Source organism: Balaenoptera ricei, chromosome 6 (genome assembly GCF_028023285.1).
Source record: "Balaenoptera ricei isolate mBalRic1 chromosome 6, mBalRic1.hap2, whole genome shotgun sequence".
Classification (NCBI taxonomy): Eukaryota; Metazoa; Chordata; class Mammalia; order Artiodactyla; family Balaenopteridae; genus Balaenoptera; species Balaenoptera ricei.
Genome location: NC_082644.1, coordinates 121,126,747 through 121,147,420, shown reverse-complemented (window position 1 = coordinate 121,147,420; position 20,674 = coordinate 121,126,747). Strand labels below are relative to the sequence as shown.

The 20,674-nt window shown below is 60.8% G+C and overlaps 4 protein-coding genes and 5 non-coding genes across 12 annotated transcripts in view; 7 read left to right on the top strand and 2 right to left on the bottom strand.

Annotated features, from left to right (window-relative positions):
* RPL7A (ribosomal protein L7a) overlaps window positions 1–10,902 on the top strand; it is a 307,067-nt gene extending 296,165 nt beyond the window's left edge. Inside the window, exons 1-8 of one of the 2 annotated variants that reach the window (XM_059926022.1) lie at window positions 7,502–7,566; window positions 8,195–8,315; window positions 8,867–9,016; window positions 9,319–9,459; window positions 9,658–9,737; window positions 10,058–10,188; window positions 10,493–10,562; window positions 10,735–10,902. In XM_059926022.1, coding sequence (XP_059782005.1) covers window positions 7,564–7,566; window positions 8,195–8,315; window positions 8,867–9,016; window positions 9,319–9,459; window positions 9,658–9,737; window positions 10,058–10,188; window positions 10,493–10,562; window positions 10,735–10,839 — 801 coding nt within the window. In that variant the 5' untranslated portion in view covers window positions 7,502–7,563 and the 3' untranslated portion in view covers window positions 10,840–10,902. Of the gene's footprint in view, window positions 1–7,501; window positions 7,567–8,193; window positions 8,316–8,866; window positions 9,017–9,318; window positions 9,460–9,657; window positions 9,738–10,057; window positions 10,189–10,492; window positions 10,563–10,734 lie in introns of those variants that run through there. The other variant, XM_059926023.1, reaches the window with a different exon arrangement.
* On the bottom strand, window positions 27–7,469 carry MED22 (mediator complex subunit 22). Of its 3 annotated transcripts, none has more exons than XM_059926028.1 (5): window positions 7,317–7,469; window positions 6,548–6,699; window positions 5,010–5,090; window positions 4,028–4,236; window positions 27–220 (listed from the first exon to the last, which is right to left on the bottom strand). In XM_059926028.1, the coding sequence occupies exons 2-5, from the start codon at window positions 6,668–6,670 to the stop codon at window positions 136–138; spliced, it is 498 nt and encodes a 165-aa protein (XP_059782011.1). In that variant the 5' UTR covers window positions 6,671–6,699; window positions 7,317–7,469; the 3' UTR covers window positions 27–135. The 3 variants fall into 3 exon arrangements, with proteins under 3 accessions (XP_059782011.1, XP_059782010.1, XP_059782008.1); XM_059926027.1 differs by lacking the exon at window positions 27–220 and adding an exon at window positions 764–1,551 and having other exon boundaries at window positions 7,286–7,469; XM_059926025.1 differs by lacking the exon at window positions 27–220 and adding an exon at window positions 764–1,551.
* LOC132368270 (small nucleolar RNA SNORD24) lies at window positions 7,938–8,012 on the top strand. Its single transcript, XR_009504014.1, has one exon. It is a non-coding gene; the product is annotated as a small nucleolar RNA SNORD24 (small nucleolar RNA).
* Window positions 8,714–8,788, top strand: LOC132368271 (small nucleolar RNA SNORD24). The gene has a single exon (XR_009504015.1). It is a non-coding gene; the product is annotated as a small nucleolar RNA SNORD24 (small nucleolar RNA).
* Window positions 9,506–9,580, top strand: LOC132368266 (small nucleolar RNA SNORD36). Its single transcript, XR_009504010.1, has one exon. It is a non-coding gene; the product is annotated as a small nucleolar RNA SNORD36 (small nucleolar RNA).
* LOC132368268 (small nucleolar RNA SNORD36) lies at window positions 9,915–9,987 on the top strand. Its single transcript, XR_009504012.1, has one exon. It is a non-coding gene; the product is annotated as a small nucleolar RNA SNORD36 (small nucleolar RNA).
* On the top strand, window positions 10,331–10,397 carry LOC132368269 (small nucleolar RNA SNORD36). The gene has a single exon (XR_009504013.1). It is a non-coding gene; the product is annotated as a small nucleolar RNA SNORD36 (small nucleolar RNA).
* Window positions 10,903–11,089: 187 nt separating the features above from the next.
* On the bottom strand, window positions 11,090–15,477 carry LOC132367505 (surfeit locus protein 1). Its single transcript, XM_059926020.1, is given in 11 exon segments — window positions 11,090–11,269; window positions 11,347–11,428; window positions 11,651–11,813; window positions 11,899–11,971; window positions 12,854–13,045; window positions 13,907–13,989; window positions 14,072–14,205; window positions 15,133–15,184; window positions 15,263–15,338; window positions 15,340–15,407; window positions 15,409–15,477. Coding segments are annotated over 11 exon segments (1,047 nt in total). The 5' UTR covers window positions 15,463–15,477; the 3' UTR covers window positions 11,090–11,199.
* Window positions 15,414–20,086, top strand: SURF2 (surfeit 2). Its single transcript, XM_059926024.1, has 6 exons — window positions 15,414–15,538; window positions 15,626–15,780; window positions 16,502–16,605; window positions 18,761–18,949; window positions 19,126–19,292; window positions 19,589–20,086. The coding sequence occupies exons 1-6, from the start codon at window positions 15,461–15,463 to the stop codon at window positions 19,670–19,672; spliced, it is 777 nt and encodes a 258-aa protein (XP_059782007.1). The 5' UTR covers window positions 15,414–15,460; the 3' UTR covers window positions 19,673–20,086.
* The last annotated feature ends 588 nt before the right edge of the window (window positions 20,087–20,674 follow it).

Here is a 20,674-nt window from a genome sequence, read left to right as displayed (position 1 = left end):
TGGGGGCTCAGACCCCAAGTGGGAGCTGGCGAGACCGCGTTCGTTCAGAAAGGACCGCGCGCCGGGCAGGTTCCAAGGCCCCGGGGTACAAGCGGCGAAGAAAACACACAGCAGTGTCCTCCTGAAGTTTATGTTTCAGTGGCGACTGGTAATAAATTCAGAGTGACGTGGCGGGCCGTGGGCTGTCATGTCCTCCGTACACTGGGACGGTGATCTCCCTCTGGGAAGGAGATAAAGCACGCCGGTGACAGGGCTTGGGATTTGATGTCCCGGCTCTTCTGGGGTGACACCCGCTCCCCGCTTTTCAGGTGAGCCTGGCTCCGGGCACTGGGCCTCGCGTTCCACCTGGGTTGAGTCCTGAACCTCCCACTTCACTTCCCAGCTCCATGACCATGAGCACAGCACTTCAACCCCTTCCGAGCCTGTGGTCACCCCTCCCTGAGATGCCAGTAACGAGCACCGACTCGGGGTGCAACCAGAGGCACGACGCCTGGGCCACGTGATATGCAATAATGGCAGCTTTTCATGCATTCACCACACATTAGGGCCCTTCCTAGACAGCTCTTTCTAGGCAATGGAAATGCAGCCATGACTCCAAGCTGACAAAGCCCCTGCTTGCCCAGAGCCCCCCGTGGGGAGAAGGCTGATACGGAGCCCAATGTTGTCCAGGCAGAGCCCAGGGGCTGTTTTCCGACAGCCACGGAGACCAAGGGTGGTCCAAAACTGATTGGGGCTGAGCAAGAAAAGGAACCAACCAAAGCAAAAGGGTGGAGCTGGTTTTATTCAACAGTCTCATTACAAAAATAACCAAAACGTGCGCAGCAGCGGAATTAGGAAGGACCCTGCCTGACTTCTGCAAGAGCGGGCAGCCCCCTTTCCCCACAGCCCTGCAGGGGCAGTCAGCTAGCGCAGGGAGCCTCAGGGCAAGGTAGCGGGCAGAGCTGTGCGTGGAGGCCTGGCCTTGGCTAGTACTGTCCACTCCGAGCACTTGCGTCCTCCAATGTAAACACCTTGCTCAGGGCAGGTCTCCCAATGCTGGCCATCCTCCCTGCCCCGCTGTTAGGTCCTCAACGGGACAAACTATCCTGGAAACTTCCTTCCATCCAGCCAGCCAGGAAGGTAGCAAATAAGAGGTGACGACGAGAGGAAGGATGGGCCACCCTGGCATGGCTGGGGGTACTGCTTCCCCCCAGCACTCCTAGGTGGGCTGTCCCTGGGCTGCCACGGTTCCAAAATAGGCCACCGCGGCTCCCCAAGTGGGCCCCAAGGCTGAAGGGAGTTGAGGCTGTGGTGGGCCCAGAGGGGAGCGCTGGATTTCGCTCCTAAGGTCTAGGGGCCCGGGGACAGGAGCCCGGGGAGGCTCAGGCGTGCTCCGTGGGGCCGGGGCCACCGGCGTGGGAGTGGGCAGGGGCTGCAGCCTGCAGGGGGCCAGCACTGGGCTCCGGGGACGCCGGCAGAGGGACTGAGAGGCCGTCAGCGGAGTCTGTGTCGAGGTCCAGCCTCCAGTAAGCTTCACACAGAGGCAGATCATTAGCTTCGCAAAGACTTGAGCTTTTCCACCACCAGAAACCCAGGGAGAGACAGGAGCAGGAAGAGAGGGAAGCCAGGGAGGGAAAGCGAGACAGAAGCAGAGTTAAGGAAACACAGACCACACCCCAGGCCTGCCTTCCCCTCCTCTCCTCGGTGCCGGCCCCTCCGTCAAGCGGCCTGGCTGAGGGCGAGGCGCGGGCGGCTGCCCCTGCTTCCGGGTCCTCCGGAGAGTCCGAAAGGGAGCCTTCCGGGACCAGCCACCAGCAGGCTGTGACCTCGGCTGGTCCCTTCCACTGGCCAACCGGTGTCCCTCCTGCCAAGTGGCATTCCTAGTCCCTGCCGCCACCTCCTGTCCTGGCTCCAGCTGCCCTCCTCCTGCAGGGAGCTGCCAGCCTGGCCACACGCTCCCACCAGCTGCAGGAACCAGCGTCCAGAGCTCGCTATGGCCTCCACGGTCCCGACACTTTGCAAGGCCCCTGAGGGCAGAGAGCCTGTCTTCCTTCTGGGTCTGGCCCTGGCTGGGACTCAGCCTGAATGGGGTGGCAGTTAGGAGCAGAGGCCCTGGTGTTGTGTGTGACCTCAAACAGGCCCCCGGCCCCTTGAACTCAGTCTCCCGTCTCTAGTATGGGGACAGCAGGGCCGGCCTCTCAGGGCGAGGACGCAGGTGACGGGTACGGCTCGTGAAGGCTGTCAAGGGGGCGACTAGAGCATGTCCCGTCCCCACACTTGTCTCGCTGGCTTTCTCCCGAATCCTGCCCTGCCTCTCCCTCCCTCCCTTGCTCCTGCCTTCAGCGTTCAGTCTCAGAAACCATCCTGGACACAGAGCGGAGTCTCAAGGAGAGTGGAGGGCAAGAGGCAGAGAAAGAGCAAATCGTGAGCAGAAAGCAGGGCAGCGAGCGTGGAGATGAGGGTGCAGGCAGCCGGGACGCGCAGGGAGGCCGGAGGACGGGCTGAGCGCTCGTGGCCCGGGTTGGGCGCCGAGCAGGGAGGGGCTGACAGCCCGCTGGCCCAGCCTCAGCCGAGCCCCAGCCACTGACAGGCATTTACAGACGAGAGAGGAACTCAGCCTCTCGAGGCACCAGGAACAGCGGGAAGGGACCCCAGGCCAGACCAGAAAGCCCTCTGGCTGAACCAGAGACTGCCGGGCCCGGAGCCGGGACGTGCGGAGCCTGGCTCTCGGCCCCCTGGGTTCCCCTGCAGCCCTGCCCCTCTGGCCCTCAGCCTCGAGAGGCAGGGCTGAATTGCTGGCCTGCAGCTGCTCAGTCCAGGGGCCTGGCCCTTGGGGGCAGCAGGGGGACAAACACAGGGACATAGGGGACAAGCAGTGCTGTGAGCAACGTCCCCAGCAGGGTCTGAAACCCCCCAGGGACCCACTTGGGACCCCTCTCTGAAGGCCTGGTATGTAGGAGGCACCCACCGCATGTCTGCTGAGCCGTGGGTATCAGGGACTAGAGAAGGCCCCAGAACTCTCTGGAAGAGGCTAGACCGCTCCCTCTGGGCAGTGACACTCTGTCCCTTCCCACAAAGGCCAAGATGGGTGGGGACCATGAGGGGTGGCACTGAGTCCAGCGCAGTGAAACCAAGCCCCAGACCACTGGCTCTGGGCGTCTGTGGCCCCAGCATGGCCGCCACGGGACAGAAAGGAGCATTGAACATCCATGACAGGAAGGACACATTTGTCCGGCAAGGGCGAGAGGGGGTGTGGACTCCATGTCTGCCGGACCGAGTCTCGATCTTTCCAAGCTAATGGGGACGGAGATGCGGGGTCTCTCCAGCCTGTTTCCCCAAATGTAAATTACACCTGGACTCTTGATTTCTCAGGGCCCCTCCAGCTCAAACCGCCTCCGGTCTCAGGATTCTGAGTGGCCACACGAGGGCTGGGGTGACAGGTCTTGCTCCTGCTGTATCCCTGGCGCTCAGCATGGGCTTGGCATGCAGGAGGGCTGTGGTCTGGGAACAAGGCTGAGCTGAATGGGAGCTCAGTGGTCCGAGTTCCCAGGCCTGGCTTTCAAGGCCATCCTCTGCTTGGGTTTTCTCCTCCTCCTTCCCAGGAGCCCCCACCCCTGACACCCACGGTGGGTATTCAGTGACACCCCTATGGAACTGCATCCCTGGGCAAGCACTGGAGTCCTGGACATGAGCCTGGATGGCCAAGAGAGCTAGCCCGGCCTTGGCTGGAATGTTTAGATATTGCTTAGTCAGCTAAGAGGGACAGACAAGCCCCCAGACAGAAATGCTGGCTTGGCCCTCCCAACCCTTGAGGTTCTGTGATTTTCATCCCGATGCCCAGGCCCCGGTAGGCGGCGTAGGTTGTCTGTCGATCAAACGCTCTGACCATGAGGTCTCCTCTGAAACCCAGGCAAAGGGCTCTGTTGCCAAGACCGGGAAGGATTTGGAAAAACAGGACCTTCGGGCTGCCAGGTGGGGCTGGGCCGCCCCTGCTGGCCGGGCCCGGGTCCGCAGGTCCACTCTGCACGGGGTCCAGCCCTATTTGTACCTGGACGAGTAATACTCCTCCTCCAGCTCGTAGAGGTCTATGGAGACCTCGTCCCGCAGGGCGACGAGCTTCCGGTCACACTCCTCCCGCAGAGCTCGCAGCTGCTGGTTGCGCTGGTCGATGGCCTCGTTCACCGACGGGAAGTCGTTGAGGATGAGGAACTGCTTGAGGTCGGACACCAGCTTCATCAGGGACTCGCCGGCTCGGACCTGCGTGGATGGGGACGGGGCAGCACAGTGAGGGACTGACGGCAGCCTGCCTCCGTGTGCCTGACGCTGGGTAAGCCATGGCCTCAGCTGCCTCATCTGCAAAGTGGGACCACGGCACTGACATAGGGTCATTGTGAGAAGTGAGGAAACTAGAGCGTAAGCTATGGGGCGGTGGGGGGCGGGGCAGGGTCCCTGGCACCAAGGCAGGTGCCGTCAGCCTCCCGGTCCCCACGCTCCCCTGGCCTCTGTCTTCTGCTTCTGCCGGTACGATCACCAATCTCATGTGTTATTCAAGCCCACACGCTGCTTCTCAAAACCTCAAACCCCAGATCAAACTACCATCCCATTTAACCTCCTGCCCTGCTCTTCCGCAGGAGCAGCACATCTGCCAGTTGGGGGGGGGGGGAATTCCTTTAGGACCTCGTCCTGTGCATTTTCATCCGGGGGCACAGACCTATGGAAATACTTGGTTGCCCTGCTTGTTCTGTGACATCGAAAGGGATCAAAATGCACGTCCCGTTTCATCTGACCATTTGCTTCCCGCACTTATAAAGAATCTTCAGCGAGGAAGGGGTGATCTCTTTCTAAGCACCGCCCAGCACTCGACAGGGTGGCCGTGGCCGGTTACCTGCCAGCCCCTTACGCGGCTGCCAAGGACAGCCCTCCTCTCGAGCGGAGTCTCCTGAGAAGTGGTTTGCCCCCCACCCAGGGAACCCCAGTGGGGACCACAAGGTTCCTGGAGCCCGGGCTGTCCCCTCCACCTGGTGACTCACGATGTTGGCGGCTCGCACGTGCATCTCGTAATTATCCTGCTCGCCCTGAGTGGCCCTCGACACCTGCGTCTCGTCCTCAATCTGGAGGGCAAACGAGAAAGCCGAGAATGGGCAGGCGCCCCGGCCCTCAGGCACCCCGCGGTGGCAGCATGCCCGCACTCGCCACACCCTGTGGCCTATCGTGCCCTCTGCGCACCGGGCGCTGCCAACCAGACCTCAGGCCGCGTGCACCGTCACCCCCTCTAGCTCTGTTCTAAGGAGATGGCAGGCACCTTCACCAGGACCAGTGGATGCCTAAGTACGCCAGCCGCCGTGCCAGGCGCGGGGAGGGGTTGGGCCTGTCTTTTTTGGGGTGTGGAGTCCTGTTCAGCACAGACTGCGTCCCTAGCTCAGGCGCTCACTGACCTGCTAAATGGATCAAGAAAATGACAATGTATTTTTTTAAGTGACCATTTACTGAGTACTTCCTGGGTGCCAGGCACTGTGTTAAGCACTCGACCATCATCTTAGGAAACTCACAGAGGCCTTGACCACCATCCCTGGTTTACAGGTGGGCAAACCTGAGGCCGGGACAGACCTGAGCCCACTCAAGGTGTCTCAGGCGGTAAACGGCGGAGCCAGGAGTCCTGCCCCGCCTGTAGCCTGTTAGGCTGCTAACTGTCCCAAGCCACCCGCCAGGCCAGGGTCCAGGCAGGGGTCAGGGCACCCTAAGCGGTTAGGAGCCAGACTGCCCGGGTTCCCAGCCCTGCCAGTTATTAGCAGAGTGACTCCGGGCAGGTTGGTAAACCTTCTGAGCCTCAGTTTCCCCCTCTGAAAAGGGAGAGGAGAACAATGGTACCTGCCCCGTAGAGTTCTTGTGAAGATTTAAATGGGATGAGACACAAATGGCCCTCTCGGCTCCGCCTGACACGTGGTGAGCACTAAATAAACTCTAGCTTTCATCGTCATTCTTAATGCTCAAACAAGCCTTACAGGTCTGCAGCGGTCATGCAGAGATCCTGCCCCAATCCGGTCAGCGGGCTTGCCTGACCGGAACCAGACGCTGACCACTCTACCCACCTGGGAGGCCTTCCCCAGCTTCTCTCCCTGACCGCGTGCGCGCGCAGTAGTCCCCACGGTAACCGCTTTACACAGATAAACTCCTCCAGTCATCACAAGGACCCTACGATGCAACGGAAACTGAGGAACTGAGAAGTCAAGACCTCATCCAAGCCCTTGCTGCTAGTAAGTGATGCTGGACATTGGATCCTGGCAATGTGACTGGAGTCCCCTACAACCGCCTCACCAGGACCTGTAATTGGCCAGTTTACCTGTTGACCTGTTTGTTATTGTCAACCCCCTTGTGGCTCTCCCAGATGTTCTCCCCATGGGGACAAGGGTTCACTGGTGTATCGCCATCACCTGGCCCGGAGCAGCCATGTTGAGTGGGTGCTGTTGAAAGCGGACACCCTGGCTCCACTCACCACTGTCCACAATCTCTAGACACTGCTACTTCCCTTGGTCTCAGAAGGGGCAGCAGACCGGCGGCCCCCACCCACCTTGGCGGTCTTGATGATCTCGGTGAAGTTGTCCATGATGGACTTGACGTCATCCTTGAGCCGCTTGTTGTAAGACTGCAGCAGCGTCTCCTTGCTTTGCGGCAGGGCTCTCTGCTGGGCCATGGCGGGGCCTCAGGCACGGCAGGGGGCACCTGGGACCCAGAGTCTGGTGTGAGCGGGCGAACCCCAGCCTCCCACCCTCCAGGCCCCCGCCTCGGCAGGACCCGCAGCTCTCCGGGGACTCCCTTTCTGCCAAACACACTCGTCCAAGCATCCGCACACAGTGCACTGCGGCGTCTCCTCCGGCCCGCGCCCCTTCCCCGGGACCCCGACGACACCCTGCTGGGCTCCGGCGCAGCCTTCTCAGAGGCCAGGCCCACGCACGTCCCCACCTGCCCTGGCCAGCCGCTTCCCCGCCAGCACTTCTGCCCTACTCCTCACCCGAGGAGCCGCTCGGATCCTACCCCACCTCCTCCAAACGCACTTGGCCTTCACCCCCAATCAGCCGCCCTCGTCTCCACGCCGGGACCCCCGGGGGCCGCCCCACGAGACTTCTGGGCTCCTCCGCTCCGGGGTCTCTGCTGAGACCACCCTCCCGCCCCGCGCCAGGTGCCTCCGGGCTGCGCGTGCTCCGGTCCGGGTGGCCCCCCGACCGAACTCGCGGTTTTTAAGCCACTTTGGAGTAAATCGCACGAGAAGGACGCCGACACCGCCGCCACGCCGCCCCAACGCCCACACCTGGTCCGCAGAGCCGGGGACCGGCGGGTACCTGGCCAGGGCGGGCTGGGGACGAGAGCGCGCCCCTCCGGAGAAGTCCCGGCTCCCTGGCGCCTCTCCGCGCCCCTTTCCAGCAGCTCGGACCCGTCGCCCGGCTCTAGGCACTGCCCGCCGGGCGGGAGAAAGTTCTGTCGCTTTAAATCCGAAATCCCGCACAGGCTTCCGTTCTCGCGATCTCCGAGGTCGCATACATATTACCCACAATTCCCTCTCCTTTCTTTCTCCGCCAACCGTTCAAGATGGTGAGTACTCTTGGTGCCCGCGATGTTGGCTTTCGGATCTGGGCTCTATCCGCTGCCATCCTTCTCCAGGCGTGACCCCGCAGGGATCCGTCCACCGCCCAGCGCGAGAGGAGCCCCGCGGGGCCTCGCCCAGAGTCACTGGGGCCGGATAGACTTCTCGGCAGCCGGGCTGGGGGAGGAGGCGGAGGATCCGGGGAGCGCAGCGCCGCCATGCGGGGCTCGGGGCTGACAGGCCGAGGCGCTCCAGCGCCCAGGGGCTCTTCTGTCCCGGGGGCCGCCAGGGGTCTTGCGCAGGGGGTTCTCAGTCTGTCTGCCTCTGCTGTTTGGAGCCCGCCGGATTCCGAAGGGGGCCGCGGGGCTCTCGAGGCTCGTGCAGATGATGTGAAAGAATATTTGCTATCTGAGTGATGGTGAGGACGTCCCTAACCACCAAGATCGCTGATGCACGAGCCGGGGGGGCGGTCGCCGGGCTCGCGGCGCCTGCGGCTGGGGCCAGGTTTGCTCACGGGGATGCTTGGGGCCGGCCCGCCGCGCGCTCTCGTCTTCGGGAAGCCGGCCCGGGACCCACCCCTCTTCAGAGAGACTGTTGGGGAGGCGGCGGTTGAACTGGGTGTTTCTTTTCGCCCAGCCGAAGGGAAAGAAGGCCAAGGGCAAGAAGGTGGCCCCGGCCCCTGCTGTGGTGAAGAAGCAGGAGGCCAAGAAGGTGGTCAACCCCTTGTTCGAGAAAAGGCCCAAGAATTTTGGCATTGGTGAGTAGGAGACGGTAGATGTTGCAAACGGCTGCTTAAATGGTACCCCCCAACGAAGAAAAGCAGTTTATCGAACAGAAGGTTATGTCTTGGCCTTGTTAGAATTCAGTGAGTTTGGAGTCGAGGCTACGTGGATGGGGATTCTCGCGTTTTTGCCGCTTTCTAGCTGTAACCCGGCTCGGTTCTTAACCTCTTCCTCTGAGAGGGGGCGATGACGGCGCACCTGAGCGTGTGGCAGCGTGGAGCCCAGGTACTGGCCGTTGGGATTCAGCTTCGCCGTCACACGACTAGCTCTGCCAGAGCAGAGGCCATGGGACCGCGGTTCTGACGTACGCCTTGGCTGCTCGTTGAATGAGGAGAGGTGTCGCTAGTCTCTTCTGTGGTCCTAGGTGTTTGTGTGCAGGTGACGCGAAAGAACGTTTGCTGTCTGAGAGGTGGTGATGCCATCTTAAAGCACCGAGATCGCTGATGCACCGGCGCCCTTCTGCGTGGCCCTGAACACGAGCTTGACGAGGAGCTTGAGCCTCACGGTGTTGCCCTTTACTCCTCAGGACAGGACATCCAGCCCAAAAGGGACCTCACCCGCTTTGTCAAATGGCCCCGCTACATCCGCCTGCAGCGGCAAAGGGCTATCCTCTATAAGCGGCTGAAAGTGCCGCCCGCGATTAACCAGTTCACCCAGGCCTTGGACCGCCAAACAGGTGGGGTTCTGTGGCAGAAAAGCAACGCTGGGGAGGGATTTCTTGGGCGTGGTCGCCACCTTTACTTGGACACTGGCAGAGCTGAGGCCTGTAAAGGGGCAGTGGGTATTTTCAGTACGTTCGCTTGTTAAAACTTAGGATTCCGGGTCTAGTTTCCAGAACGTGATACACTAAAGAGATACCGTATATGATCTGAGATCTCTTGAACCGCGGTTGTATTCGGGACAGTGACCTAGCATTTGTGACGGTTAAGTGACGTTAAGCTTTTAAACTATCAACCTGAACTGGCGGTCTCTTTTCAGCTACTCAACTGCTTAAGCTGGCCCACAAGTACAGACCAGAGACAAAGCAAGAGAAGAAGCAGAGGTTGCTGGCCCGAGCTGAGAAGAAAGCTGCAGGCAAAGGGGATGTCCCCACCAAGAGGCCACCCGTCCTCCGAGCAGGTGAGTGGGCCCCTCCTTGACGAGGGTGAGTGGTGGGGCAGGCTCTTGGCGATGATGCATGAATTTCTTCACCTGGAATCACTGTGAAGAGTAAAATCCGAGCTTTTTAACCCTGAGTCATAGCGGGGCCCCCGGTACAAGTGCTTTTGTGCCCAGCAGCCCCACCCCTCTGCCACGCAGACTGGTTGTATGTTCTAGGGGTTAATACTGTCACCACCTTGGTGGAGAACAAGAAGGCTCAGCTGGTGGTCATCGCACATGACGTGGATCCCATTGAGGTATGTGTGACTTGTTCTCAAGCGTCGACTGCTGGCCTTAGACTGGTTGGGTCCTCGTTTGTACCAGGAAGATAGCTCAAAGCCAAATACTGGGTCTGGCAGAGGCTGTCACAGGGTGGCGAGGACTGTCAGCTTTCCGTCTGAGGACGTCCTGGCAAGGGACCCACCTGGTGGCTGTTGCAATGATGTGACACTCTCACTGAACTAAACCTTGAAGTACAAGTGCAGGAGCTTTTTAACCCTGAGCAATCGCTGCCACGTTAGCTTCTAAGTTACTGCTTCTGCTCAGAATACTCTCCAGAGCTAACGCTGTCTTCCAGCTGGTGGTCTTCCTGCCTGCCCTGTGCCGTAAGATGGGGGTCCCCTACTGCATCATCAAGGGCAAGGCCAGGCTGGGGCGTCTGGTCCACAGGAAGACCTGCACCACCGTGGCCTTCACACAAGTCAACTCGTAAGTGTGCAGTGTAGCCCAGAATTCCCGAGAGTCACTAGGGGACAACCTTCTCCCCCGCCCCGCCCCCCCACCAAGTTTGCTTAGTTTCTCGGGATCTTTACCTTAAAGACCAACTTTAAAAGAATCCTTTTTTGAACTTTTGCCGATGATGGTTATGAATTTCTTCACCTGAATAAACCATGTTGTCATGTTGTATCTGAGGCAGAAGGTTTGTGTTGGGGCTAAAAAGGAAGTCGCTGTTTTCTGGAAGGGTAACTGAGAGGCCAATGACCCACACACATTTTTCTCTCTGCCTTGTTAGGGAAGACAAAGGTGCTCTGGCTAAGCTGGTGGAAGCCATCAGGACCAATTACAACGACAGATATGATGAGGTAGGTAGCACACTCATACAGAATACTGTCTTTGGGTAAGTTGCATTTTTAGTCAGAACCTGGCTGGCTCTCAGCTCTTTCTGAGCAGTTGTATTTGCCAGTCAACTTGGAACAACCCAATAGAAGTGCATGAAATGACCCGCCAAGCTGACTGCCTGTCTTCTTGTTACAGATCCGCCGTCACTGGGGAGGCAACGTCCTGGGTCCCAAATCAGTGGCTCGCATCGCCAAGCTGGAAAAGGCAAAGGCCAAAGAACTGGCCACCAAACTGGGCTAAGTGTACACTATTGATTTTTCTGTACATAAAAATAATAATAATTAAAAAAAAATCTCCTCTTCAGCCAGCGTTGGGCATTTTGGGCTAAAAGTTTGGGACAGTGGCAGGTAAATCCTGGGTCCTTATCCCTCATAGGGCAGCACTTGCGTGTTGGTCCAGTTTTGAAAAAGCTAAGCAGTATTTGAATACCTTGAATACTCTGAACCAAGCCCAGATCTGGTTCATTTGGGTAGAAGGAAGGCGCTACACATGCGATGTAGAGATTTATTTATACCAATAACACGTTATCAGTCTAAAGTCAGTCGAATCTCTTGAAGTGGCTTCAGCTGTTCAGGGACAGGGCTACATCCGCCAAGCTCGTCACACACCAGGAGTCCGGCTTAGGAATTTCTTAAACCACAGATACGAGGTGGCCACGCAGAGTCCGTACCTTGGGTGGAAAGAAATGAACAGTGTCAGGGGCTGAAGGGAGGGTGGAGGGAGCAGGAGTGGCCGGCCCCGGCTCACCAGGTGAGGATGTACTGCACGTGCTCGTTCCTCAGCGTGACTCTGGTTTGCCCTCCGATGGGTCCTCCGGGGACTGTGCTCTCTGCGGGGACAGGGGGCTGTGTCCTCACCGTGGCCTGTGCTACCAGCTGCTTGGCACGCAGTGGCCAGTCAGCCAGCCCCCTCGTGTTGCCCTCCGCTCAGCGCACGTCAGGCGCGCTCCCACTCCACCAACACCCGCGCTGGGCCGGAAGTGATGGGGAGGTGCCCAGGGTCAAGAGGCAGGTAGAACAGGGCCTCGGGGGGCGGGCTGGTCACAGCGTACTGAAGTCGGCATCTATGAAGATTGGCTCTGCGCCTGTGAGCCTGGCCATGGCCTCCAGGTCCCGGTAATGCCACTGGTTCCTCTCGGGGTTATTCTCAGGAACAAAGGGCTTCCTGGTCTCCGACAGCCTCACCATCCCGACTAGGTCCACTTCTCCCTCAACCTGCCCAGGAAGGGGTGAGATGCTCTGTGGGGCCCTGCGTGGAGCCTGGATTAGCTCCTACGGGGGACAGGTTCACGCCCCTTACCTGGCCTTTGCGCCGCGTATCTGGATTCACTTTCTTCCTGGGCACAAACCCTCTGTTTACCAGGATGGTGACTCTAGAATAGTAAGAGCACGCCGTTTCAGGTAGGGGACGGTTTTTGAATAAAGGTGGTCACTAATGGTCATTCTGGCACCTCCCGGACGACAGCACGAGGAAGGGTTTAAGAGTTAGTAGAGCTAGCTGGGGGGGAGGGGGTGCCTCCGACCCGTGAGTGCTGTAGGTTTGCGGCCTCCCCGCCACCATCACCAGCAGCAGCGGCCTCTGCTTGCTTTGTGCTTCACTTGCTGCACACGCAGCCACTGACCAACAGCGCTCCGCCGCCTCCAACTACTGCCTCGCGTGTCTGCCCCCAATCTCCCATCCTGACCAGGGGAGTCCCCGAGCTGCAGCATCGGGGCCCATCCCAGACCTAAAACCAGAAAGCTGGGGCTGACAAGGGACCTGGGGTTTCATTTGTACGTTACCATTGGGAAGCTGCTCTACTTACCGATCTTGCAGAGCCCCCATCGTGTACATGTCATCTCCTTCCCCTGGGATACTCTGCCCATCTCTTCACTCACTATTTGACCCAGAGCCCCTGGGAAGCCTTCCTCGAGTCGACTCCCTCCCTTGCAGGGCTGGGGGTTCCTTTCTCTTGAGTTCCTCTGCTGGCCCCTCAGGCTGCACCCTAAGCACTAAACGTGTGGGCCACTCATCGACCGTTTCTCCAAAGAGGCCTATTTCATCCACCTCCTTCCTTCCCCTTCAGAGCTCAGCAGGCAGGTGTTGTTCAGTAACAAGTTAATTAGCTTAATAATGTCAGAATTACACATTTCAAGCTCCCAAGGAGTCGAGCTTGTCTGGGTTTCTTGGATTCCCCAGGGTTGGGGGCTGAGAAGGAAGGAGATGGGAAGGACCGCATCTGCCAGGCCAGTCAGCTCCCCCGTGTCCCACTCACCCCAGGTCAGTGCAGCGGAAGGGAGTGACCACGTAGGCACCGCTCTCAGCCGCCGACGAAAGCCGGCCGGCCTCCTGGGCCTCCCGGGCCGGGTCCACCATGGTCCGCGGCATCATGTACAGCTCCTTGGAGTGGTCAAAGTGCCCCCTGACCTTCACTGGCCTGTACTCCAGGTTCTGCAGTTCCATCGGGCTACGAGGGAGGGCAGGAGCTGAGACCAAGCAAGGTTTGGCAGGAAGACAAACTCTCTCAAGGGTCTGCAAACCACGAAGCCCACCGTGGCCTGAGAAGCAATGTAGAAGGTGACACACCGCCACAGTGGGGTCTGCGTGATGTGCCCTCCAAAGGGGGAAGCTGATCCCTTTGATGCCACATGGGAACGTGGATCTGTGCTCCTCAACAGTCCACGTTTTCAAGAAAAAAAGCTGTGGCCTCCTGTGTGAACATGATAAAATACGGGGGGCCAAAACCGTCATCTGCAAGCCGAATGTGACCCACTTGTTTGCTCCTTTGACTGGAAAGCTTTGTGATTTTAGCTGGCACTCTTAGGACACTGCCCTTTTTTTTTTTTTTTTGGCTGTGCCGCACAGCTTGTGGGATCTTAGTTCCCTGACCAGGGATGGAACCAGGGCCCCCTGCAGTGGAAGCGTGGGGTTCTGGACCACTGGACCACCAGGGAATTCCTAGGACAGTGCTTTTAAATGAGGGGAGAAGGCAGTAGAATGCCTGTGCATTTTCTCACAGTACCGTTCTCATGTCCAGACTTGACATGCGCGTGCCCTCCCCTCCAGCTAAGAATTACTGCTGCAGAAGGCCATCAGCACTGTGGGGGGATCCCTCAGCTACACTGGGTCTGGAAAAAGCGCGAAACCCAGGTTCAAAGATCTTTCTATGTACGTATGTCAGGCAGCTTCACAAGGGCAGTCGGGTGTCAACAGGAAGCCTAGCAGGACCACTGATTTTGAGGGCTCCCATCAGAGTCAGGAAGGCAGCCAGGCCCCACTGCTGACCTCAAGTGAGCCCAGCCCCGGGTGGGCGGCCACACACACTCACTCTGCGGGCAGCGGGATGGGCTCGGCCATAACTCTAGACTCTAGTTCTGCGATCAGCTGTAGCTTCCACTTCCGGCGCTGGACCTATGGACACAGGGCATAAGCCCGAGCAGGTGGCAGCACAGTCAAGGGCTCAGAGCCAGGAGCGCGAGAAGTCAGGCTTTACCTGCCACGTCCCCAGGCCAAAGGCAGTCACAGGTATGAGAAGCAGAAACCACTGGAGGAAGGAGTCGTCTTCTGTTTTTGCAGCAGTTGCTCCGGCTGAAGAGCTGCCACACCTGCTGGGCCTCCAGACCAACCCTAGTAGATGTCACAACACGGGCATGGGGCCGGAAGCCCTGGAACAAAGAACTGGAGCAGCCAATTCCTTGAAGCTGCCATGACTACCGGAGAGAACGTGGTACAGGAGGAGGGCCCAGGCCACCACGTGCAGTCGGGAGCCCACCAGCAGCACCTGCGTCCAGCCCAGCTCCTAACCCAGTGCCCAGCGCATGACACCCACTCAGTGGACATTCACCCACTGAATGAGATCCAGGGCTTAGTCCTGGCTCTGCCACCAACCATGACCCTGGGTAATTCATGGAACCACCTCACGCCTTTCGTGCAAGAATATGCTGAGATGTATCCTGTCATGAGGGCGCACGGGTACGGGCTACTGTGCTCTGCAGACAGAACGTGATACACTCAGGAGAGTGGTTTACAGAACTCTCAGAACAGCTGTTCTTTTTCATCGTTCATAAATTTAAAGTTGGCAAAACGAACACAGGAAGTACATTTAAGCTCTCAGAGGGTGAGTCCCATCAACGGAAAGCATCACGGGTCTTGAGGTTTGTAAAAAAGCAGGCCTGGAGCAGGCGTGCAACGTGCCTTTACAGTGTACACAGCACTCTACACACAAATACCCTTTGCTGTGCCTTGAAGACAACATGCAAACTGTGGTGATTAGCCAGGCTTTCCTTTAGGAGCCCACACAGTTTCCGTCCTGGGTTGGCCCCGCATCAGCCCGAGGAGCCGTGGGGCGGTTACGGCACGTCTCGGGCCGAGCGTGTCGGGCGGCAGCGCGGACGACAGCGCCGGCCAGAGCCCGCGCGCACCCAGAGCCCGACTCAGAGGCTCGGGCGGCAGTTCCAGGGCTTATCGCGACGCCACGCGCCCCGGCAAAGCGGAGGCACGGACGAACGGGGCGGCTTTCCCAGGTGCCGAGGGCACCCCTAGACGAGTCCTCACCTGGGCGCGAGATGACCCCAAGGACGCTCCTCCGGACGGCGCGGGCCGGGGCCTGCGGAGACGCGAGGGGCCGGCTGAGCTCGTCCAGTCCGGGCGCGCGCCCCCAGCCCGGCCGCCCCGCTCCGCTCACCGGCCCCGCGCCCGCCGCACGCAGCAGCGGCCCCAGCCTCGCAGCGCACAGCCCCACCCGCCGCGCCGCCGCCATCGCCCAGCCCGGGCGCGCGCTTCCGGGATCTGGAGGCTTCTGCTTCCGGGGCGCCGTCCGGCCCCGCCCCCGGCCCACGTGGTTCGAACGACGTTCGGCCTCCAGCTCCGCGCGCCCCGAGCCATGAGCGAGCCGCCGGCTGACGTGCGCGCTTTCCTGCGGGAGCACCCGAGCCTGCGGCTGGAGCCTGGCGCCCGCAAGGTGGGCTGGGGGCACACGACCCCCCAGACGGGCCCCGGGACCGCCGACCGCCCGGACCCCGTGACCGCCCCGCCTTCCCGCCCGCAGGTGAGGTGCGCTCTGACAGGCCACGAGCTGCCCTGCCGCCTGCCGGAGCTCCAGGTCTACACCCGCGGCAAGAAGTACCGGCGGCTGGTCCGCGCCTCCCCGGCCTTCGACTACGCGGAGTTCGAGCCGCACATTGTGCCCAGCACCAAGAACCCGTACGTGGCCGGGGCGGGTCCGGCACTGCCGGGGAGGCCTAGGGTGGGACAGTTCCTAGTGCTGAGTCTGGCCGGAGCTGGGTAGACTCCGAAGCCCCGACCCCTCCCCGCTGGGTGAGCGCTCCTCAGAGACGCGGCCTGTTCTGCAGCGCCCACCCTCCCGTGAGATAGGAGACCTGAGACCCAGGTGGGCGTCCTGGAGCTGTGAGTCACCTGGGATCTCAAGTGAGGCCTGTCCCCCGTGCATGTTTGCTTTTTTGTAAACGTGAGGTTTGTCACCTGGGCCTTTCTGCTTCAGGAGGAGTGGAGCGCTTGTGCTTTGTCACCTGAGGTTCTGAATGCGGTCGTTTCCCTATCTTTAGTTTAAAGGAGAGCTTTGATTTAGCTGGGAGCGCACGGTTGACAATAGTAGTCAAAACGAAGAGGGGGATGGCAGACGCTCCCACTATCCAGCACTTTGCCAGGCTTTCGCTGACGTGCCTCTCGTGCTGGAGCAGAGTCCGGCGAGGCTGGTGAGGCCTGTTTTCCAGGCAGACGGTGAGAGGCCGCAGTCTGCCTGGATGAGTGCTTCTGCACCCGGGCTGTGGACTGCAGTTGCTTGGGAGCTTTTAAGAATCCTGATGCCCAAACCACGTGGTAGACGTCCCCTGTCAGTCTGTGTGGGGGAGGCCAGGGTGGAGAACCATGGCTCTGGATTCTTGCTTGTGAACTGTCCCCTTAGGCACCAGCTGTTCTGCAAACTGACCCTGCGGCACATCAACAAGTCCCCGGAGCACGTGCTGAGGCACACCCAGGGCCGGAGATACCAGAGGGCTCTGCAGAAATGTAAGTAGCCGAGGCGGGACACGGGTGTCTGGGTGCTTGCCTGCCCTCCCCCAGGACGGCACCCCTAGAACGCAGAAGCAGCAGCCCGGGCATCCTTCGGTGGTACTTGGTGGATGCAGTGGGCCAGGTCCCAGCACAGTGAGGAGAGGGACGACGGTAGAGACGGTGCAGAGCCAGAGGCGGACTCCGAAGTGATGCAGGTTGTGTTAAGTGCTGTGAAGAAGCGAGGCAGGTGGACCTGCCTTATACAGGAGGCTCTCGGAGGGTTTCTCTTTAGACTGAGACTTGAGGGACTGTGGGGGGGTCGGGGCGAGTGCTCCGCTTGGCTGGGGGGGTGTCTGGTGGACGGCCATTGTGCCACCAGGCAAGGTGGGGTTAGAAAGGCGGGTGGGGATGAGACCACAGAGGGTCTTGGCAGCCGTGGAGTGGGGATGCCCTGGAAGGGTTAAAGCAGGGACTGGCCTGATCTGTTTGTGTCTCGGGATCACATGTTGCTGCCAGGGGAGAGGGGAGGGGAGGGGAGGGGAGAGGGGAGGGGAGAGGGGAGGGGAGGGGCCACCCGGTTGCTGTGCAGTCACCCAGGTGAAGATGCCAGTGGCTGGGTCACCAGGTGCTGGCAGGGCAGATGGAAGGATGTGGGAGGTTTCTAACGGTTTTGTGGATAGAATCAGTGGACGGGGGCAGTGAGGGAGAGGGGGGAAACCAGCTGTGCTTCCCAAGGTTCTGGTGTGACAGCTGGTGGCTGATGACATCACGAGGGTGGGAGAGCGGAGTCTGAAGAACGGCTTTCTGGGGAAGAGCACAAGTTCCTTCGAACGTTACAAGTGGAGGCGGATCAGGGCGGGTGGCCGTTGGGAACACGGACCAGCCCTCAGATGATGCAGATCGGTGACACAGACACAGCGTCTGCATCGCGTGGAGCCGGGTGACAGGGCCGGGACTGAGCTCGGAGGAGCCCCGGGCAGGAGCCGAGGAGCCCCGGGCAGGAGCCGAGGAGCCCGGTGCAGTCGTGTCTGAGGCAGGGAGGAGTTTCAGGGACGGAGCGGTAGCCTCATCAGACGGCCCCGGAGGGCAGGGGAGGGCTGAAGCGTGACCTGAGATCTGACGGAGGCGGCGAGGTGGGGACAGAGCCGGGCCGGAGCGGGCCAGAGCGGGCCGGGAGCCCCGAGCCCCGAGCGAGGCGGGGGCAGGAGGAGCGGCTGGGGCGGGGCGGGGCGGGCGGGCCTGACGACCCGAAGGCAGGCGAGGAGGACGAGCCGGAAGGCCTTACTGGGCAGTGAAGAGAGGAGGCTGGGGGCCGGCGGAGGCGGGACACGGGCTCCTGGGCGCCTTGCTCGGCTGCTCGGCGAGGGCGGGAAGGGGCTGGGCTTCCCCATGAGTAGGGGCGCGGTTCCGAGGCCGGGCCCAGGCGCTGGGACGGGCCGGGGAGGCGCCGGGGCCGCTCTGGCAGCGGAGCGCGTGGCGGGGGGGCCTGGCCACGCGTGGGCTCCGCTCTGCTGGTGACGGGGCGGCCGTGCGGCCGTGGAGGGGGCCCCGCAGGTGGGCGGTGACGAGAGGGCCGGGGCCCGGCAGGGCTTGTCCACCCCGTGAGTGACGATGGCCGGAGTCGGGGGACAGTGAGAGCCGATGCAGGGCGAGCTCCAGCAGCCGGCTGCCCCGAGTCCTCGGCGCAGGAGGCGACGGTGTGGCTCCAGCGAGGCTTCTCCGTGGACGCCTCGTCCCCGCTCTCTGCTCTGAGCCGAGGGTCGGCAAGGGCCAGGCACCAACTTCGCTGAGCCCCGCCATCCAGCGGGGGTCCCGGCCGCTGTGCCTGAGGGGACTTCAGTCTCCGGGTGACAGGCTGGCCTGGCTTCCTGTGCCCGCTCAGCGCCCTCCCGGCCGTGGCCGGCTGGAGCCAGAGAACAGATGCTCCAGGCGCGTCCTCCTCGGGGAGGAGAGAAGAGGGAGGCCTTCGCCACCCTCCTGCCCCGGGCCCGCGTCCCCACGCGCCCCCCTGCTCTCCCGCTAGGAACCGAGCTGATGGCGCTCGCCTTCCTCTGCCGATTTTACCTGTGGGTGGGGGGGTTCTGGGGGCCCTGGCAGAGCTCAGCTCTGTTCCCGGAGGGCTGTGGGGAGACGAGGCGGGAACCGGGCCGCGTGCGCGTCTGTCTCCCAGACGAGGCGTGTCAGAAGCAGCATGTGGAGTTCGTGCCCGCCTGCCTGCGGCACAAGAGCAGGAGGAGGCAAGACCAGCAGGGCAGTGACGGGCCACCTGGCCCTAGAAAAGCCTTCTGGGAACCCGCGTCCAGCGATGACGGCGCCGCCCCAAGTGACAGTGACGACAGCATGACAGACCTGTACCCACGTAAGCTGGGACGCGCCCCCTCTCCCTCCCCATCCTCTGGATTCGGGTCGCGACCGTCCACCCGGTTTGCGTCAGCAGCTCCCTCCCGGTGTGTGTCCTCTGGTCCTGGGCCCGGCTGACCCCCGGCACAGGTGGGGGACTCGACCTAAAGCAGCCCAAACCTCTGCTCCTTCCAGCCGAGCTGTTCACCAAAAAGGACCTGGGGGGGACCGAGCACGGGGACAGCACTGACGACTTCCTGACGGGGGATGAGGACGAGAAGCCAAGACGCCGCAGAGAGATGGGCCCTGGAGACAGCGAGGCCGTGGGCGTGGGCCAGGAGCGGGCCCTCAAGCGCGGGAAGGTGGGTGCCACCCCCAGGGCTGCCGGCGTGGCGGCGGCTTCTTCTAGCCATGGTTTCAGCTTCTTTAGAAAAATAAAACACCTTTCTCACAACCGAAATCTCAAGCTAAGGATACGTAAGATAAGCGCCGAGGCTGCTCTAATGGGGGCGGGGGGCTGATTCCTGGTTTGCTGCCCAGGAGTTTCCACTAAAGCCTCTTCCTCTCTGCGGGCCGGGATTGGGGGGACCGGGCTCACAGCACCCCTGCGTCAGATCAGAGCGCCTCCACTGATCGGAATTCTCTGTTTGTGCCGCAGAAGCAGTCCGGCTCGTTGAAAAAGAAGTTCAAGAGTGATCACCGCAAACCTAAGAGCTTCAGCTCTTTCAAACAGTCAGGTTAATGGAAAGTTGCTGGAGAAAACACATCTTGAGAGCCTTTCGAGAACCCTCCCGGCATCCACGCCGTGTTCCTCTTCAAGGTGCCCGCCGCGCGTCCTCCTAACTGGTGGGAAGTCCATCCACTCCTCGTTTGCTGCCCCAGAAGGCCGGGCCGGGGGGTCTGACCCGCGGATGTCAGGGTCTCACCCCCACCCCCAGGAAGCAGCAGGGACCCCGGAGGGGGCACCCGAGGAGAGCCCTGGCCGGTCCCCACCTGGCTGGACGACACCAGAGGATCACACTGCATACAAATGCCACTATTTATTTTGACGTGTCTCCAAAAATCAAAATGTTTTCAAACACAACTAAGATATAAAATACAGCGTAAAATGAGATTCATAACTATCTCCCCCATAAAGCAAAAAATTTTTCAGAAATCGTTGTGCGAAAACCAATTGGTAGATCCTGTTTTTCTCTTCTCCCCGAGTAGGCATCGACTCCCAGCCCGAGCACTAGCCCACGCAGGGCCAGGGGAGGCGGGCCTGGTGGCCACCACGCCACCTGGCCACCAGGGTCAATCTCAGTTTTTACAAACCAGAAAGGTCTTCCTAGCAGGGGGCCGAAGAAGACCCGTACCCTGCCAGAAACTGTGTCACGGAGCAACTGCGACCTGGCCAAGAGCGCCATTCATCAGGGCCATCATGCTGGAGTAACGGAGAGGGGGCTGTAGATCAAGACACCACCCTGCCCAGATGGTGACACTGAGTCAGAAAACCCCCTTGGTGTGGGAGCATCCCAGCGACTGAAGTAGAAAAGCCCTCTGAACTTATAAATACTTGGGGAGTAGGGCCACTGGGGGAAGGATTGGGAGCGTCTTGGGTTGAGCCTCTGCAGTGGCGGGGACACAGGTGGGTGCTGGAAAGGTTCTAAGAGCACTAGTGGGTAAGAGCCGGCCTCCCCCCTGCCCTGGGAAGCTGACCAGGGGCTTTGCTGGGGCGGGGCGGGGTTGCTCCCCACCTCACCCT